This window comes from Sceloporus occidentalis, unplaced genomic scaffold, assembly GCF_023333645.1.
Source record: "Sceloporus occidentalis isolate IW3139 unplaced genomic scaffold, rSceOcc1.0.p SCAF_288, whole genome shotgun sequence".
NCBI lineage: Eukaryota > Metazoa > Chordata > Lepidosauria > Squamata > Phrynosomatidae > Sceloporus > Sceloporus occidentalis.
In genome coordinates this window covers 162,642-180,173 of record NW_028317268.1, presented here as the reverse complement: position 1 = coordinate 180,173, position 17,532 = coordinate 162,642, and the positions used below count along the sequence as shown (strand labels likewise).

Genomic DNA, 17,532 nt, shown 5'->3' with positions numbered 1-17,532 from the left:
TGCAGAATGTTCATTATCAATTTATTTCCCATATGTCTATCCCATGCATGTTTAAATTTCCTCAACGGATTAGCCTCTTCCACTTCTGCTGGGAGGCTGTTCCCCTTATCCGCCACTCTCTCAGTAAAGTAAAACCTCCTTCCATTTCATCTCAGTCTCTGACTCTCTAGTGTTAGATTCTGGTCTCTTGTAACTCTTCTCCTCCTTTGAAATAAATTCCCTCCTGTCCATTATTAAACCCCTCTCTGTCTTCTCTCCCCCACCTCTTTCTCCCATCCTCCCTCTCTCTCTCTCTCTCTCTCTCTCTCTCTTCTCTCCCCCACCTCTTTCTCCCATCCTCCCTATCTCTCTCTCTCTCTCTTCTCTCCCTGTGTCTCTTTCTCCCATCCTCCCCCTCTCTCTCTCTCTCTCTCTTCTCTCCCCCACCTCTTTCTCCCATCCTCCCTATCTCTCTCTCTCTCTCTCTCTCTCTCTCTTCTCTCCCTGTGTCTCTCTCTCCCATCCTCCCTCTCTCTTCTCTCCTTTAAGATGTACATATTCTGTATCCATTGGAGCATAAAAGTGATAAAATGACATCAGTGCTGATGAATGTATAGATTTTTTTAGATAGATGTTCTAAGTTTATATATTATAGGGTTCGTATCTTTCGCTGCTCGGTGACAGATCGCGTGTCTGTGGATCCTCATCACTCCCTCCCGGCGATAATCTTTAATTTCTATCTGTAAAGGGTTTTGCTTCATAAAACAAAAGAGGTAATCATAACATTAAAGGCAATGAATGTAAAATATATTAGGGTATTACTCTGTAGGGACTGATCTAGCAGGGGTTAACGAGAAACGATCGATTCAATGTCAAATTCAATATGAGAACCCACCCCTCTTACATCACAAAACAACTGTAACTATTATAAAAATAATAGCAGCAGCAAAAAACCTCATCCCAATGCAACTAACATCAAAAAAATATTTACCATCAACTGTCAAAGAGACAGGGATTCCCTATAAACTCAACTATCTTAAAAACAAATTATTATATGGCATCAACTGCCAGAGAAGTTTTTTTATTCACCATCAACTGTCAGAGACAGGGATTCCCTATAAAATCAACTGTGATTAAGATTCCCAATAAAATAAACTATTTTAAAAAAGTTGTCATCAACTGCCAGAGAGACAGAGATTTCCTATAAAATCAATTGTCTTTAAAATAAATTATTGTTAAGTTTTTTTTTTTATTCACCATCAACTGTCAAAGAGACAGGAATTCGCTATAAAATTTATTGCTTTACAAAAAATATTCTTTGCCATCAACTGCCAATCCGACCAGATTTTTATTTACCATCAACTGTCACAAACCGAGTGAATATAGCGGAGTTTTTTCCCTTATGAGGTTATAAATGAATCTGCAAACGAAGCTGCGAGTTCCTTGAAAGAAAAACTCCTTAGTGAATAAACTCCTTTGACTCGGCCCTACAAATCCACCATATTTACCCACAATGCTCCTTTTTTCCGCTCTCCATGATTCATTTTTGGCTCCTTAAAGCAGCCAATCACTGGCAAGACAGCACTCATATTAAACTGAATGGGATTTTTTAAGAGCCGGTGGAGCGGCTGGCTGAGAGTACTCGTGCATGCGCAGTGCTGAGCAGGGGAAGCTTTTGATGGATTCTGATGAATTCCTCTTTGCTTTGGGTTAAAACCCCCAAAAGTAACAGGCGTCAGCTGGCGAATACTTATCAATCAACGCGTAGATAAACATATATTATCACCCCGGCCCCAAATTATTTGCCCCGTCAAACAAAGTAGAACTGCGCCGCCAATTAGAAGGGTTGGAGAGATCGGCGCCACTTTATGGATCCGTCATAAAGTAGCCATTTTTATGTTGTGTTCTTCTGAGGAATGGCAGAAATGTGTCTTTTTAAAACCAAAATTTATAGCGACCATCAAAGACTAAAGGCCACTAAAAGCGGAAGGAGAAGCTGTAACAATGAAACCTTTATTTGGGGAAACAATGGGCTGCCTGACAGCGCAGGCCGTCTGAAGATAAACGACCGCGTAGACGGCGGCTCTCTTCTCTAATTGGTGTTTTACACAGCGATGAGCAATGCAAAGTTATGCCAGTATGTGGGGCGGAATAATACATTCAGCATCTGATAGAAGGAACGGAAAGCAATAGGGTCTCTGGGGTCTGCAGCGAGTTCCAGTGACCTACAACAGAATGTTCAGTGCTATAGAGAAGAGAAGGACTCAAACCTTAATCATCCCATGCATGTTTAAATCCCCTCACTGTATTAGCCTCTACCGCCTCTGCTGGGAGGCTGTTCCATTTATCTACCACCCTTTCGGAGTTTTTAGAATTAAAAAAAGTTCTAAGCTATTTGAAAGGTAGATGTTGTTTGCTAAAAGTCACTTATCCACAGGCGTTAGAGAATGTCTCTGCATCAAAAAAAAAATGGGGGAAATTGTCCTTAATTCCAGCCTCCTCCGCCTCCCGGAGCGTGGGCAATAAAACAGCTAGAGGCCATAATGTTATCATCTAGAGTGGCTTGTGATGGATCTGCCGTAATGAGTATCACGTCGGGGAAGTGAATAGCTTGTGAGCCTCAAACCAGCTGGTAAATATCTCTGTGCACTAATGGCTTTTATTGACAGCATCACACATATGGTTGGTTTCCGATGACTGATCGATCGCCGTCGTTCATTAATACGCCAGGAGAGCTACTTCCATACGCCGCGTACATCCGGACCTCGTATAACGCTCTGTCTCTACGTGAGATTGCAGTAATATTTTATCGCCAATCGATTCGAATCGCTTTCAAATTAACCAGAAGACTAAATAAATTCCGGCGTTTCGAAGGGTTAAGAATAATCCCACGTCGTGAATCATGACGGGCGGTCGATTTCAGGCATCATTAGAGGTGAGGGCTGAGCGGCGACTTGGACCCTGAAATTTGTTCTGTCCGATGGTTGCTTCATTAAGCCGGAGAGAAGGAAACGGAATAGGTCGTAATACTTAATTTCTGGACATACCCATAGGTGGCGCTACATATAGAGTATTATACAGTATATAATATGTGGAATATACAGGGATATAACGGGTTATAAGGACGGGATTAGTTATACGGGGGGGAGAGTATATAATATATAATATGAGCAATATACAGGGATATAACGAGTTATAAGGATGGGATTAGTTATACGGCCGGAGAGTATATAATATATAATATGAGGAATATACAGGATATAACGGGTTATAAGGACGGGATTAGTTATACGGCCGGAGAGTATATAATATATAATATGAGGAATATACAGGATATAACGGGTTATAAGGACGGGATTAGTTAGACGGCCGGAGAGTATATAATATATAATATGAGGAATATACAGGATATAACGGGTTATAAGGACGGGATTAGTTAGACGGCCGGAGAGTATATAATATATAATATGTGGAATATACAGGGATATAACGGGTTATAAGGACGGGATTAGTTATACGGCCGGAGAGTATATAATATATAATATGAGGAATATACAGGATATAACGGGTTATAAGGACGGGATTAGTTATACGGCCGGAGAGTATATAATATATAATATGAGGAATATACAGGATATAACGGGTTATAAGGATGGGATTAGTTATACGGCCGGAGAGTATATAATATATAATATGTGGAATATACAGGGATATAACGGGTTATAAGGACGGGATTAGTTATACAGCCGGAGAGTATATAATATATAATATGAGGAATATACAGGGATATAACGGGTTATAAGGACGGGATTAGTTATACGGGGGGGAGAGTATATAATATATAATATGAGGAATATACAGGATATAACAGGTTATAAGGACGGGATTAGTTATACGGCCGGAGAGTGTATAATATATAATATGTGGAATATACAGGGATATAACGGGTTATAAGGACGGGATTAGTTATACAGCCGGAGAGTATATAATATATAATATGAGGAATATACAGGATATAACGGGTTATAAGGACGGGATTAGTTATACGGCCGGAGAGTATATAATATATAATATGAGGAGTATACAGGATATAATGGGTTATAAGGACTGGATTAGTTATACGGCCGGAGAGTATATAATATATAATATAAGGAATATACAGGGATATAACAGGTTATAAGGATGGGATTAGTTATACGGCCGGAGAGTATATAATATATAATATGAGGAATATACAGGGATATAACGGGTTATAAGGACGGGATTAGTTATACGGCCGGAGAGTATATAATATATAATATGAGGAATATACAGGGATATAACGGGTTATAAGGACGGGATTAGTTATACGGCCGGAGAGTATATAATATGAGGAATATACAGGATATAACGGGTTATAAGGACGGGATTAGTTATACGGGCCGGACAGTATATAATATGAGGAATATACACAGATACAGAGGATACAGAGACTAGCTTAGCAGGTCCAGGGGGCTGCAGCTCCTCTGCTATATAACAGGGAGCCAATAAGCCTTTTGGGCTATCGGGCTCCCTATGGGCCGGTTAAAAGGGAGATCACTGATCTATGCATGTGGCCCATTGGATGACTGTGCCGAGTCAGTAAAGCATTCATAGCTTCCATCTGCCTGGCGCTGTGCATCTTTAACAGGCGGAGAGAAAGGTTATGACATCATATATCAGCACTCAGCATTAGGGGCCGTGGTAGAGAGGGGGCAGCTTTGTCACTGCCCTTGGTAGCAGCCAAGATAGAAACAACCCTGTTTCTATAGTAACGCAAAAAGCATTGGAGCTCGGAAAGATACAAAGTTATCGTATCAGCAATTGCAGTAGATGCAGAGAAGATCTCCCCCGGTGCGGTGGCAGAAGCAAACGTCTGTAGATAAAAAGGCTGTTTAAATGTTGACAAACTCTTGTGTTTGATGCATGCAGGAGAAAAAGCAGAGCAGGTGGTCCTCAAGCTCCTTATCTTCACTCACAACGTACAAGTGTCTCTATGATTTCAAAGTGAGAGCTGGTGTGTTAAAAGCTTAGCGTCTGCTGTCAATTACCGCATGTCCAGAACCTCAGGCAATAACGTGGAGCCAGGATACTGCAGCGTACTTTGATAGTTTGCCACGCAAGCATTTACCAGCTCTAACCAAGCAGCCCCTGTAAATCTGGACAGAAAATAACGCCAGCCAAATCCACCGGTCCCCACACCGCCAAGGCGATGGTGGCATACTGCCACCTAGTGTTAGACCTCAGCTACTGCAACGCAACCGTATCCTCGATGTCTGATAACATTTATTTTTTTACATTTTAAATCAGGTCGATTGGTCACTAACCATGTTGGCAGCAGAGTTCAAGCAGGGACACTCGTAAATACTCTACGAGTCTACGAGATCACAGCGGTCAAAAACAAAGAAGCGCCACAAAAGTACAGACATTGACCATTGTTCTAGTTGACAATTTCTAATATTATCTTTTTTTTTAACTGAAATGACGCTTACATTCCCAAAAAAGATAAAATAAACATAGGATATCCTGACCCCGGTAAGATCTGGTTGGGAATTCTGGGGTAACAAATGCGATTAACTTGGTTCCTAATGGACTCTATGCACCAGGCAGTCCCTACATGTGGTTGCTGTTAGACCAGGACCAGTAGTAGAAGCAGCTCCGTCATGCTTTGTTGATCTGTCATATCCAGTAATTAACCTGTCCTCTGCTTCATTTACAGGTTATACACCTGACCATGGAAAGGTTGGCCATTTGCTTGCTGATGATAAGCACATCTCTGAAGGCCATGATGTGTCCCAAGAGATGCGCATGCCAAAACGTGTCTCCATCTTTCACCATCCTCTGCACCAAGACCGGCCTTCTGTTTGTGCCGCCTACCATCGACAGGAGGACGGCAGAGCTGAGACTCATGGACAATTTCATAACCACCCTTAGAAAAAAAGATTTCGCTAACATGACGGAACTCATTCACTTAACTCTTTCCAGGAATACCATCAGTCAGCTCATGCCTTACGCGTTCTACGATCTCAAGGGCCTCCACGCCTTGCACTTGGATAGTAACAGGTTGACTTCTATCACCGAAGAACATTTTAAAGGTCTTTTTAACCTCCGACATTTGATCTTGAGCAACAATCAGCTACATTACATTGCTCCAGGATCATTTGATGACTTCATAGACACGCTGGAAGATCTAGATTTATCCTATAACAATCTAGTGAATATACCCTGGGAGACCATTGGTAGACTTTCGAGCGTCAACACGGTGGGGTTAGATCACAACCTCATCGATTATGTTCCTGAAGGGATTTTCTCTAACCTACACAAACTGGCTCGATTGGACATGACCTCCAACAAACTGAAGAAGATCCCCCCTGACCCTTTGTTTTCTAGAATTCCAGTGTATGCCAAATCTAAAGGTTCCCCGTTGACCTCGCTGGTTCTCAGCTTTGGTGGGAATCCACTTCATTGCAACTGTGAGTTGATGTGGCTTAGACGTCTAACCAGAGAAGATGACTTGGAAACTTGTGCTTCGCCTGCGGAACTGATGGGCAAGTATTTCTGGTCTATAAAAGAAGAGGAGTTTGTGTGCGAATCTCCCATGATAACGCATCGAACTTCTAAGCAGGTGGTCATGGAGGGTCAAAGTGTCTCACTGAAGTGCAAAGCCGTTGGAGATCCCGATCCCTACGTGCGATGGATTTCACCTGATGGGAAGTTGGTCTCAAATAGCAGTAGGACTATTTCATACGATAACGGGACTTTGGATATCCTGACTACCCTCTACGCAGACCGTGGAAACTTCACCTGCATTGCATCGAATCCCGCAGGGGAATCGACGGCCAACATGGAACTCATTGTCAACCCATTCCCTAATCTCGCCAACAGCACGAGCTGCGATAAGGAAGGGGAGTCAGGGCTTTCAGATATACTGACGCCTGCCAAGTCCAATGAAACTAAAACTCTCCACGATAAGAAGGTTGTGGTTGCAGAGCTGACCTCATCTTCCGCTCTTATCCAATGGCCTCCCCAGAGTCACATCCCCGGCATAAGGATGTACCAGATTCAGTACAACAGCTCGTCGGACGACATCCTTATTTACAGGTAACTGTATCAGCACTGTTTGCCTTTGAGGCTTTTGAGGATACAGCACAGGTAACGAGCGTGAAATGTTGCGTGGGGAAACCGTATATGACATCAACATTGCCTAATGATGATGACATGCTTAAAAAGTTAAAGGGATAGTCCCATGTAAAGTGGTGACCTGATGACATGGACCTGTTTAATGGGTTCAAATATTACTCTGTTGTACCAATTAAATACGTCATAACTCAGAGCTAATATTTTAATTATAGACTCAAGGAATACGTTATTAACCCCTTTGTGACCAGTGACGTCACATGCACTGATACAGTTAGGTGCTCACAAGCGCCGTCTGTCTCTGTTCTCTGTCTCTCTCCTCGTTGCGATCGTGAGCTGGTGAGAACGGTAAGAAACGGTGATTCCCCGGGCCCCAAGATCCAGGTTTAAAAATGTATAAATGTTTTTAAGTAGGCTTTTAAGTTTTAATATTAATATTTAATTTTAGGTTTTAATATTTAATACTAAGTTTTAATATTGAGTAGTTAGTGTAGTGGGGGTTAGTAAGATAGAGTTAGGGCTATGTAGGGGTTAAAAAATAAAATAAAAATAATAAGTTATTGGGAGGGGTTATATGGAGTAATAGGAGGGGTTATAGAGTAATAGAAGAGTTATAGGGAAGGGTATATGGAGTAATAGGAGGGGTTATAGGGAGGGGTATATGGAGTAATAGGGGAGTTATAGGGAGGGATATATGGAGTAAGAGGGGGTTATAGGGAGGGGTATATGGAGTAAGAGGGGGTTATGGGGAGGGATATATGGAGTAAGAGGGGGTTATGGGGAGGGATATATGGAGTAAGAGGGGGTTATAGGGAGGGGTATATGGAGTAAGAGGGGGGTTATAGGGAGGGATATATGGAGTAATAGGGGAGTTATAGGGAGGGATATATGGAGTAAGAGGGGTTATAGGGAGGGGTATATGGAGTAAGAGGGGGTTATGGGGAGGGATATATGGAGTAAGAGGGGGGTTATAGGGAGGGGTATGTGGAGTAAGAGGGGGGTTATAGGGAGGGATATATGGAGTAATAGGAGGGGTTATAGGGAGGGGTAATATGGAGTAATAGGGGGTTATACGGAGAGGCCTCTTCTTTTTTTATGAATCTTTTATATAGGGTCTGGGTGAAATGCCGCTCTTCCTTCATATACATAAACAGAGTAACCTGGGGGTGGGCGACGGGGCAGATGCCCGGCAGAGACCTAGGATTTAAAGTAAAGGAGCCGAGAGGATTTGGGGGCCGGGGCAATAATTAGAAACCCTGCCCGGGGTAGAGAATTCAGAAAGGTAAATGAGTGAACTCGCATGCACCCTCTCTGCGAAGGCCGGTAATCCATTTAATTCCGCCTGAAGCTGAGAGGGATCAAAGTAAAATGAGTCTCATTCCGCGAGTAATACAATTATCAGAGCGAGATTATTGTATATGAGGCCAATCCACTTTTATTCCCCAAATGGCTTTACAAAAAGGGAAAACGCCGAGATAAAAATCGCCACTCGTAGAGATGAAATTGTGGACGAGGATAATGCACTTTTTAATATTGATTTATTTTTTTTCACTGCGACCCAATAGTTCAACTACTTAAACCATCATTCCTAGAAAATATACCTGGATATCGAAAGCAATAGGAGAGGTTTTATTTATTTATTACTTAAGAAAGTTTTACTTTACCAAGAGGGTGGTAGATTAATGGAACAGCCTCCCAGCAGAGGTGGTAGAGGCTAATACAGTGAGGGGATCTAAACGGGGCATGCGCAAACAAGTGGCCAAGCCAAACTCCACTCTGGTTGCCCAAGACCTCACATGAATCCTTATGGACATGCGTAAGGACCCAACGATGGAGGCATGTAAAAGTCAACTCAACCTCACACCCTTATGAAGACCTTGGTCTTGGTCTAGGGCCCACTCGGCTCTGTTGAGTTCACTCAGCAGAAGGTTCACCATGGAGTAACTAGTAGCTGGCCTTAAAAAGTGGCTGAAGGGCTTCTAATGGTGACCTTGTCCCAAGTGAAGTGCCGAGTTCTCTTACTTTGTTGGAGACAGAAACCTGACCACCGGTGGTGAACTTCTTCTTCTCCCAAACCGGCGAGTTCTCATCCGAAACACGCGGCACTGAGAAACCGGCTCCTCCAAGGTCACATCGGGTCCACAGAACGCGACTCGATGTTTCCTATGAGATACGTTTCACGTCACGAGACCCGCTGCTGCCAGACGTTGACGTCCCGTCTCGTATTATTAGTGACCCCCCCAGTTCATTAGTTTTGTAGCCTTTTGCGCAGTGAACTCTCGACGTTACTGAAACAAAATCAATGCGGAGGAAGACAATTGGCCGGATTTGGCATCGGAACCCTGGTGGAACGTGAATTATTTAAGGCGCATTCCGAATAATCCTTCTTTTGTCGGATGGAAAACTTTCCTCCGTTCTCCGTAGTTTCCTCATTTATGAGCAAGATTATAAAACTTCCTGCTGATTCTGTAATATTTTTTTATCCTTCATTTTTCCCCCTAAGTTTTCTTGTATTTTCCACTTTTCTCATCTTTAGAAGGGCCACCGAAATTATATGGGGTAATTGGGGAGGTTATAGGGAGGGGTATATGGGGTAATTGGAGGGGTTATAGGGAGGAGTATGAATGCCAGTGCACTTGGAAAGGGTTAAACCACTTTTTCTTTTGAAATTAGGAACAATTTGGTTGCTTATTAAGTAATAAAAGTAAAGATCTTTGGCGCTCGAAAGCATTATTTACCCGAGAAATTGAGTTAATATTTATGCGCATATATTTACATGAATTAACATAAAATGTACATTTTGATAGAAATTCCTCCAAACTCTTCCAGCGATGAATCAAACGGCAGGTCAATAACACCCCGAAGACGGGGCGCCCAACAGATTAACTCATTAGCCTGGCGTGACCTCTGACCCCCCGGCAGCTTGTGGCATTATGCAATAATATCAGGACCTTGTTGTGCGGAGTCAGCCTGAAGAGCGCAAAGCGAATCCCCCTTAACTCTTTAAGTACCAGGGGGTTCATGGACACATTGCTGGTGATGTTTAGCAAACCAGATTCAGGAGCCATCTCGAGCATGTTCAGATTCCCTTGCCACTTCTGCTGGGAGGCTGTTCCACCTATCTACTGTCCAAAACCCATATACAACAAATAAAAAGGAGCTATGACATCATCAGCAGCCAATCCTTAGCTCGTCTTTCTTCTCTGCTGGCTGGCAGTGTTCGCCATGCTGTGACTGCGGACAGAAAGCGCTTGCTCAGCCAGTTTGCCAAGTCCCTGGGTAACAAAACAGAGAAGATCTCATCCATCATTTACAGCCAGGCGACTTCCCTATTTATCTCCAGCCTCTTTCAGCTTATTAACTCCTACCACCTCTGCTGAGAGGCTGACATATCCTCTGTGTGATGACCTATAGAGGAAAGTATAAAGTGGTGCCAACATTAAAAATATAACTGGTTGCGCTCAGAATGGCCCCGACATTTTTTGTTAAGAGACAGTCCCGTGTAAAGTGACCTAATGACAGCGACGTGTTTAATGGGTTAAAGAGACAGTCCCGTGTAAAGTGACCTAATGACAGCGCTGTGTTTAATGGGTTAAAGAGACAGTCCCGTGTAAAGTGACCTAATGACAGCGCTGTGTTTAATGGGTTAAAGAGACAGTCCCGTGTAAAGTGACCTAATGACAGCGCCGTGTTTAATGGGTTAAAGAGACAGTTCCTGTTAATTAGAGAAATCCTGAAACCCCAGCGGGATGACCGGCCTAAACCACACGTCTTAAAAGCATGTGGTTACCGTCTTAATCACCCCCCCATTATTCAATTTACAAGCTACAAGTCCTCAAAGCCGCCGCTATATAAATCACCGGCGAAATAAATTGGGCATATTTATTTTAAATATTTAATTAAATGTAATAATACAATAACCCCAGTTATTTTTCGTAGCGGAAAACTGCACTATTTTTCAAAACAGCTTTTTTTCATATCAAGCTCATATTTTTCATACATTTTTGTACCGCTTGCCTCCCCCTTTTGTTCGAATGGAAATATGACTCACGGATTTTTATTAATTTTTTTTCTTTCTAGCTTTTACATTTAGGAATAAAGCTTCTCTTCTAAAACAATTTCTATAAAAAAAAATATTCCCGAGGGTTGACATTCTCTGAATTACTTCTTTTTTTGTCTAGTATATAAATTCACATGAAAAGGCCAATAAGAAAGTGTTAAGAAAAACCCTGAGCAATTAGTGAGCAAAAGTGAGGTCTGGGAGTCAAGGGGGCGGGGCCCAAATATCCCACAATGGCTGCCTCCGTGTCTGAAAGGAATGTGACTTTAATGAAAGACTAAGAAGCGGGGGGATATTTCTAATTTATGGTGATTTCATTAATGTTTTGTGCTGTCTATTTTAAGGAGAATTTCATTTTTTTTTTGTGCTAAATTTAATAATTTAAAACAGTTCAGCTCTTCTTCATAAAAATGTTCATCTAAGCTCACGTTTAGTGAATAAACCCCTATATGACAAGCACACGGGGAACACAGACCCTTCCCTCCCTATAAGGCACCTCTCCGTTCTTCTAATAAAAAGTAACGACTTTGACAAAAAACGCTATTTTCACAAAGTCACACAAGAGGTTGTGGCAAGGCCCCACCCCCAACCCCGCCCCCAAAACAAAAGTGCCCCTTTAAATATTACTTAGAATGCAGAGAAACATTAAATTAGGATAACAAATTAATTTTTCACCAAAAAGACAAAAAAACTTTACAGAAAAAAAATCAATTCCTTCCAAATGATAGAATTTTGTACTTTTTTTTACTAATCGGCGCTGTAATTAATCATTTGGTAACATGATAAAGCGTAACTCGCTAAAATTGGGTTTATGAACCGTCGCTTTAATTAACGCACACAGCAAAATATGTGAGAATCGGGAGGATTTGATAAAGATTATTTTATTTAGCGGTGATCCAATTAAGCTGTCAGATTGCGAGATCGGGTTTATATCTGAAAAGTGCGAATTAATATAATAAATGGGTTCTAGAGCGATTAACGCGGCGTTTTTTCCAAATATATCTGTTTGAGAACACAAATTATGATGATAATTAAAATATTATAATACAAAACTTTTATTAAAAAAAAAAAAAAAAAAAAAAGGTATGTTTTCACAATTATATAATGTTGCCAGCGACGTGTTCTGTCCGAGGGAGACTAGGGTGGCAGGTCCAGGGATGCCAAACTAGGATGGGGGGAGGGCAGATTGACCTTCTGAGGGATTGGGCCCCACCAGTTTGCAAGGGAGATCTCCCCATCTGGCCCACTTAGACTGCTTTAAAAGGATCTGTGGCCCTTTAAGTCATGGGGCTCCGCGGTAAGGAGGGGGGAGGAGCTGGATGTAGATGCTGTAGATGTCTTTTGAGGAGCAAACTCTTTTACATAGTGATGCTTTGTTACAGTGACATAAGTGACTTAAAAGTGTTCGGCTATGACAGTATACCTCCCCATATTCCAGAGGGGCCAAAGCGAGGCTCCGGCTAGAAGTATGATGTATCGACAGCTGTTTGTTTTTAAGCCCAAGGAGCCTTGTGTGAAGAAAAAGGTGCCCGTTGGCCAAAAGTCGTAGGGCCACAGTGAAGACCAGAGCCCCCGTCCTTCCCTCCAAGGCTGAAACCTTAAGGAGAACCGGATCTTCTAGGACCCCCCCCCAGTGTAGCCAAAATGAATCATACCCCCTCCCCCCAGCACCAGTCTTCTGTGGCTGTAGGCATTTTTTTCCTCTTCAGACAGGAATTTTTTTTGTCTCCCAAATTTTTGGGGGATTTTATTTCAAGCTAAATTTTTATTTAAATTTAATTTAGTTTCACATTAAATACATAATGGGATCGTCCAGAATTTCTCCCCCAAATTTAATTTAAAAAAAAATAAAAATAATTATGAGGTTTTTCAGTCGATAACCTGACACAATCCCTCCGTATCGTCCAACGAGAATGCAGCAATTTTTAAATAAAACGATAATAATGATATTTGGGATATTCACTAATATGTGACAGTTTCACGCACGCAGATACACGCGCAGACCCAAACCTCTCTTTTTTTTTCACCAGAGAAATCAATGCAGCGAGACGGAAACAAATAACATTTCTAGTCAATTGTGTTCTGGCGGAAAAAAAAAAATGTCAAATTAGCTTTAAAAGGGAAAAAAAAAAAAACTTCTTGAAAGAATAGAAGAAATTGCTCAGCGGGGTCCTAATTTCCACATTGTGCAGGAGAGGTGGATTAAGACGGGGCAGCGGTGAAAGAAGCGTTCCGCAGACAATAGGTAACGCTTTCCAGCCACGGGAAACACGAAATGAACGATTCTAAGACTTTCTTCCCCTAAAGACTTTGTAACAAAAAAAAGCGACTCACAAAAGGTGAATGAGCTCTGTGAGTGGTGAGTGGGTAGAAGAGACACTGAGGAATTTATTTCGCTTCTAACCGGATAGCTCACCCCCCCCCCCCCCAAAGAGGCCGACTTAACCTCCAAAGTGCACTTAAACATCACGGCACCCGGGGAGATGCGGGTCCTGTTGTTGCCATGGTTACCGATGGCTAAGTAGTACGAGACAGATGCGTTAAGATGTAAGGCTGGATAGTCTTTGCGATTACGGAGAACATCTTCCGACCGCAGCTTCTCAAAATGGTCACCCGAAGCAGATGGTTTGGCTGTTAAGGGGGATTCAGCTAAAACGCACACAGACACATCCTAACACACAGAGTCGCTCTAACACCCACTGACTCTGGCAAGCACACACTCTCTCTCTCCTCTCCCTCACACCACTAACCCTAGGCTCACCTCTAACACTCTTCTGCCATACTCCGACACACACGCTAACACTAAATACCAGCAGGCCCAGTCATGCTAACATCATAAACTAATATATACACACTCATGCTAACACCATACACTAACATGCATGTGCACACACTCATGCTAACACCATACACTAACATGCAGGGCCGGCCCAAGACATAATGCCGCCTGGGGCAGCATTTTAAAGTTCGCCAACACCATTATCTACCCCCCGTTTGTACTTACCTATAAACAGTCCTGCAGCGAGTCTCCCTGCTCCCTGCCATATGAGACACGGTAAAGGACCAAGTACGGTTTGAGGTCTTACAGATTGTATGGGTCAAACGGTTCATTCAAGGTTTCTCTGAGTAGCCAAACTTAAGCTTTTGGGGAAAAAATTGATATGGCTTGGCTTTTTTTTTAGCAATTTTTGTGACCTACATTAGTTGCCTATTGCTTCTGTCAGAGAGAATAGAATAGTCGGGCCCACCATCAGGGGATAGACTCCCCATCAGTAGATAAGCCCATAGGGCCTCGTCTTTACATATTATCCCAACAGGCAAAGCAGAGACCGAGGAGGTTCATGCAACGGGCAACAGAGAGATGTTCAGATTCGCCCCAATATAATGAGCGCCAATCGTTGGCCCCCAACATTCACGGACCTTCAAAGTAATTTGAGTCACATTTTTGAACAAACCTTCAATTTTCGCACAAATAAAAAAAATGTAAATTTTTTTTGCACATCTTATATATAAATAATATGTATCTTTTCGACTCCCCCGCTGAGGGACCTTCACAGGTCTCGTTAGGCTCATGTTGGATAAGAGGTGAGAAAAGCAACACCCTACAGCAAAAAATATAACGATTCGTAGCGAAAAGGCGGCCGTTCCGGCCATAGCGTGAGACGTATAGAATATTCTCTTGATGGAAGCCTCGCGCACTTTTCCGCAACTTCATACGTCGAAAAAGTTGCGCTGAGAACGTTCTGCCGAGTAATTGCCGACTCGCTAGAAAGCCGGGCCGTTTATTGGATATTTTATGCGCCTCTCTTTAGATGCCATTTCTCTTAATTTCATCGTTTCCAATTTTAATTGAAATGGGAAATGAGATCAGAGCTAAATGTAATTGGATTTTTTTTAGGATGTATACACCAAAGCTTTGGGTCAGCTCTTCTGAGAATTGTCGTGAGAGATTCCGGAAAGCTCTATTAAAAGTTCTCGCTTCCCGTTTGTTAAAGCGGAACGAACGCGTTCCGGATTATGCCTAATTCTCATTCTTTTTTTAATAATAATAATGATAATAATAAAAATATATGTTAACGTCAAGCTGCTACTCTACCCTCACACAGACATCTAGCCCTATAATACCCCCCCAACCCCTACGGCCGCATGCATTCTCCGGGCAGAAAGCGTCCAGGAAGTCGATTACAACTTCCTGCTTGGGCTGGCAGTAGGATTCCAGTGTAATCTTTGCTGAGGGATCATGGGTAATGGAGGCAAATTCGGATGAAATGCCCCCGGCTATGCCTTTGGTGGACACCAGAACTCCAAAAAAATCTAAATTTGAATAATTTCAAGATAGAACATTTAGACCGAAGTTGTCGGTTTGTTTGGTCGCGTCAACGGCAACAGCAAAAATCCTTAATATTTGCCTAAAATGGAGGGTTTATTTCTAATTAACCGTTTTTGCTTCTTCTTTACCCAGAATGATTCCTTCGTCCAGCAAGTCGTTTTTTCTGAGCGACCTGGTGTCCTCGCGCAGCTACGATCTCTGCGTCCTCGCCGTGTACGACGACGGGACGACGGCCTTAACCGCAACCAGGGTGATCGGGTGCGTCCAGTTCACGACCGAGCAGGAGTACAAGCAGTGCAGGTCTCTCCACGCCCAGTTCCTTGGTGGAACCATGATCATCATCATCGGCGGCATCATCGTGGCCTCTGTTTTGGTCTTTATCTTCATCCTGCTCATGAAGTACAAAGTGTACAACAACCACCCCAAAGCGAAAGCGGCCAAGGTGACCAACGTGTGCTCTCAGACCAACGGCAGCCAAAGCGGGACGATGGGACGTTCCTCATCCAAGCTCAACGAGAGGAGAGACAGCGTCCTGCAGGACATCTCAGGAACGTCTGTTAAAGGCAGAACCATAGTTGACCTCACCCCAGAAGGTGAAAAGCTGACTGTTTGCGACACCACCTTTATAACAAACGACGTTCTGTCGCACTAGCAGAACACACCGCTCGTTGGGGTAAACGTATGCACCTCCGATAAAGACGATCTACCAGGAGCCATTCGCGGTGGCACGGTTGAAGACATTTCAATGCAAGAAGCCGCATTTGCGGGTTTCACGCCTACTGTCTATTTTTAAGAACAAATGGTTACAACGACAAAAAAAAAAAAAAGCTATTTTTTTAATCTGTAAAAATGGTAACTGCATTCTTAACTATTTTTGGTTCAATATTATTAAACATAAAGTGTGTGATTTACAAAGATTTTTTCCCCAGTATATAACGATAACTAAAGGAAGACTTTGAATTCACTGCTGCGAGATGGCCGGACACGTAAAACACGCAGGTGCCCAACTCCGCTTCTGCCCCATCTCTAACTCTACCCCCAGCAAACATGGACACCCAAAGTGAAAAGAAATCAGTAATATCGCTTAATCCTCCTAATTTAAAGTCAGAATAAAGCATATGTCTTATATCATATGTAATAAGAACCATAGCGATGGGATTGTTTGGCTATTACGGGTGATCCTGGGTGATTCAGCGCCCCGTAGCTAAAACACACGCACATTCTGACACACAGAGTCGCTCTAACACCAACTCACTCTGAGCAGCACACAATCTCTCTCCTCTCCCTCACACCACTAACCCTAGGCTCACCTATAACACCCTACCGCCATACTCCGACGCACACGCTAACACTAAATACCAGCAGCCCCAGTCATGCAAACATCATAAACATACATACACACTCATGCTAACATTATACACTAACACGCATGTTCACACACGTATGCTAACACCATACACTAACACGCATGCACACACACTCATGCGCACACATACACCTTCCCTCTGCCATCATCAGTACAGCTGCCAGCTCTCCCTCCTCCCCCGATTTACATGGTGCAGAACCCAGTCCTCACCGCGGCTCACACTCTCGCTGCGAGCTGCTGCACTGCCGCCGGTACTACTACTGCAGGGTCATCTAAACGCATACACCTTAGCGCACCCCTGCTGGCTAAACATTTGCTTCATACCTCCCAAATATCTTGGGCCCCAAACCCCTAAATGCCCCACTCAGTTAAGCAAATAGCCAGCAATAGGGCACAAGGTCACATGAGAGTGTGAGAGAGAGTGTGAGAGTGAGCGTGAGAGAGAGAGAGAGCGTGTGAGAGAGAGAGCGCGTGAGAGAGCGAGCGTGTGAGAGAGTGAGAGAGAGAGAGAGCGTGAGAGAGAGAGAGCGTGATAGAGAGCGTGTGAGAGAGCGCGCGTGAGAGTGTGAGCGTGAGAGAGAGCATGTGTGCGTATGTGCAGCTGTGCGATTTTACCCTTATTCTTTTCTATTGTTTTTAAAG

General features: G+C 43.0%; 1 protein-coding gene across 1 annotated transcript; it reads left to right on the top strand.

Moving 5' to 3' along the window:
* The first annotated feature begins 5,731 nt into the window (after positions 1-5,731).
* LOC149275437 (leucine-rich repeat and fibronectin type III domain-containing protein 1-like protein) lies at positions 5,732-7,102 on the top strand. The gene has a single exon (XM_089504716.1). It carries the CDS (start codon positions 5,732-5,734, stop codon positions 7,100-7,102), a length of 1,371 nt encoding a protein of 456 aa, XP_089360842.1.
* Positions 7,103-17,532: the final 10,430 nt, after the last annotated feature.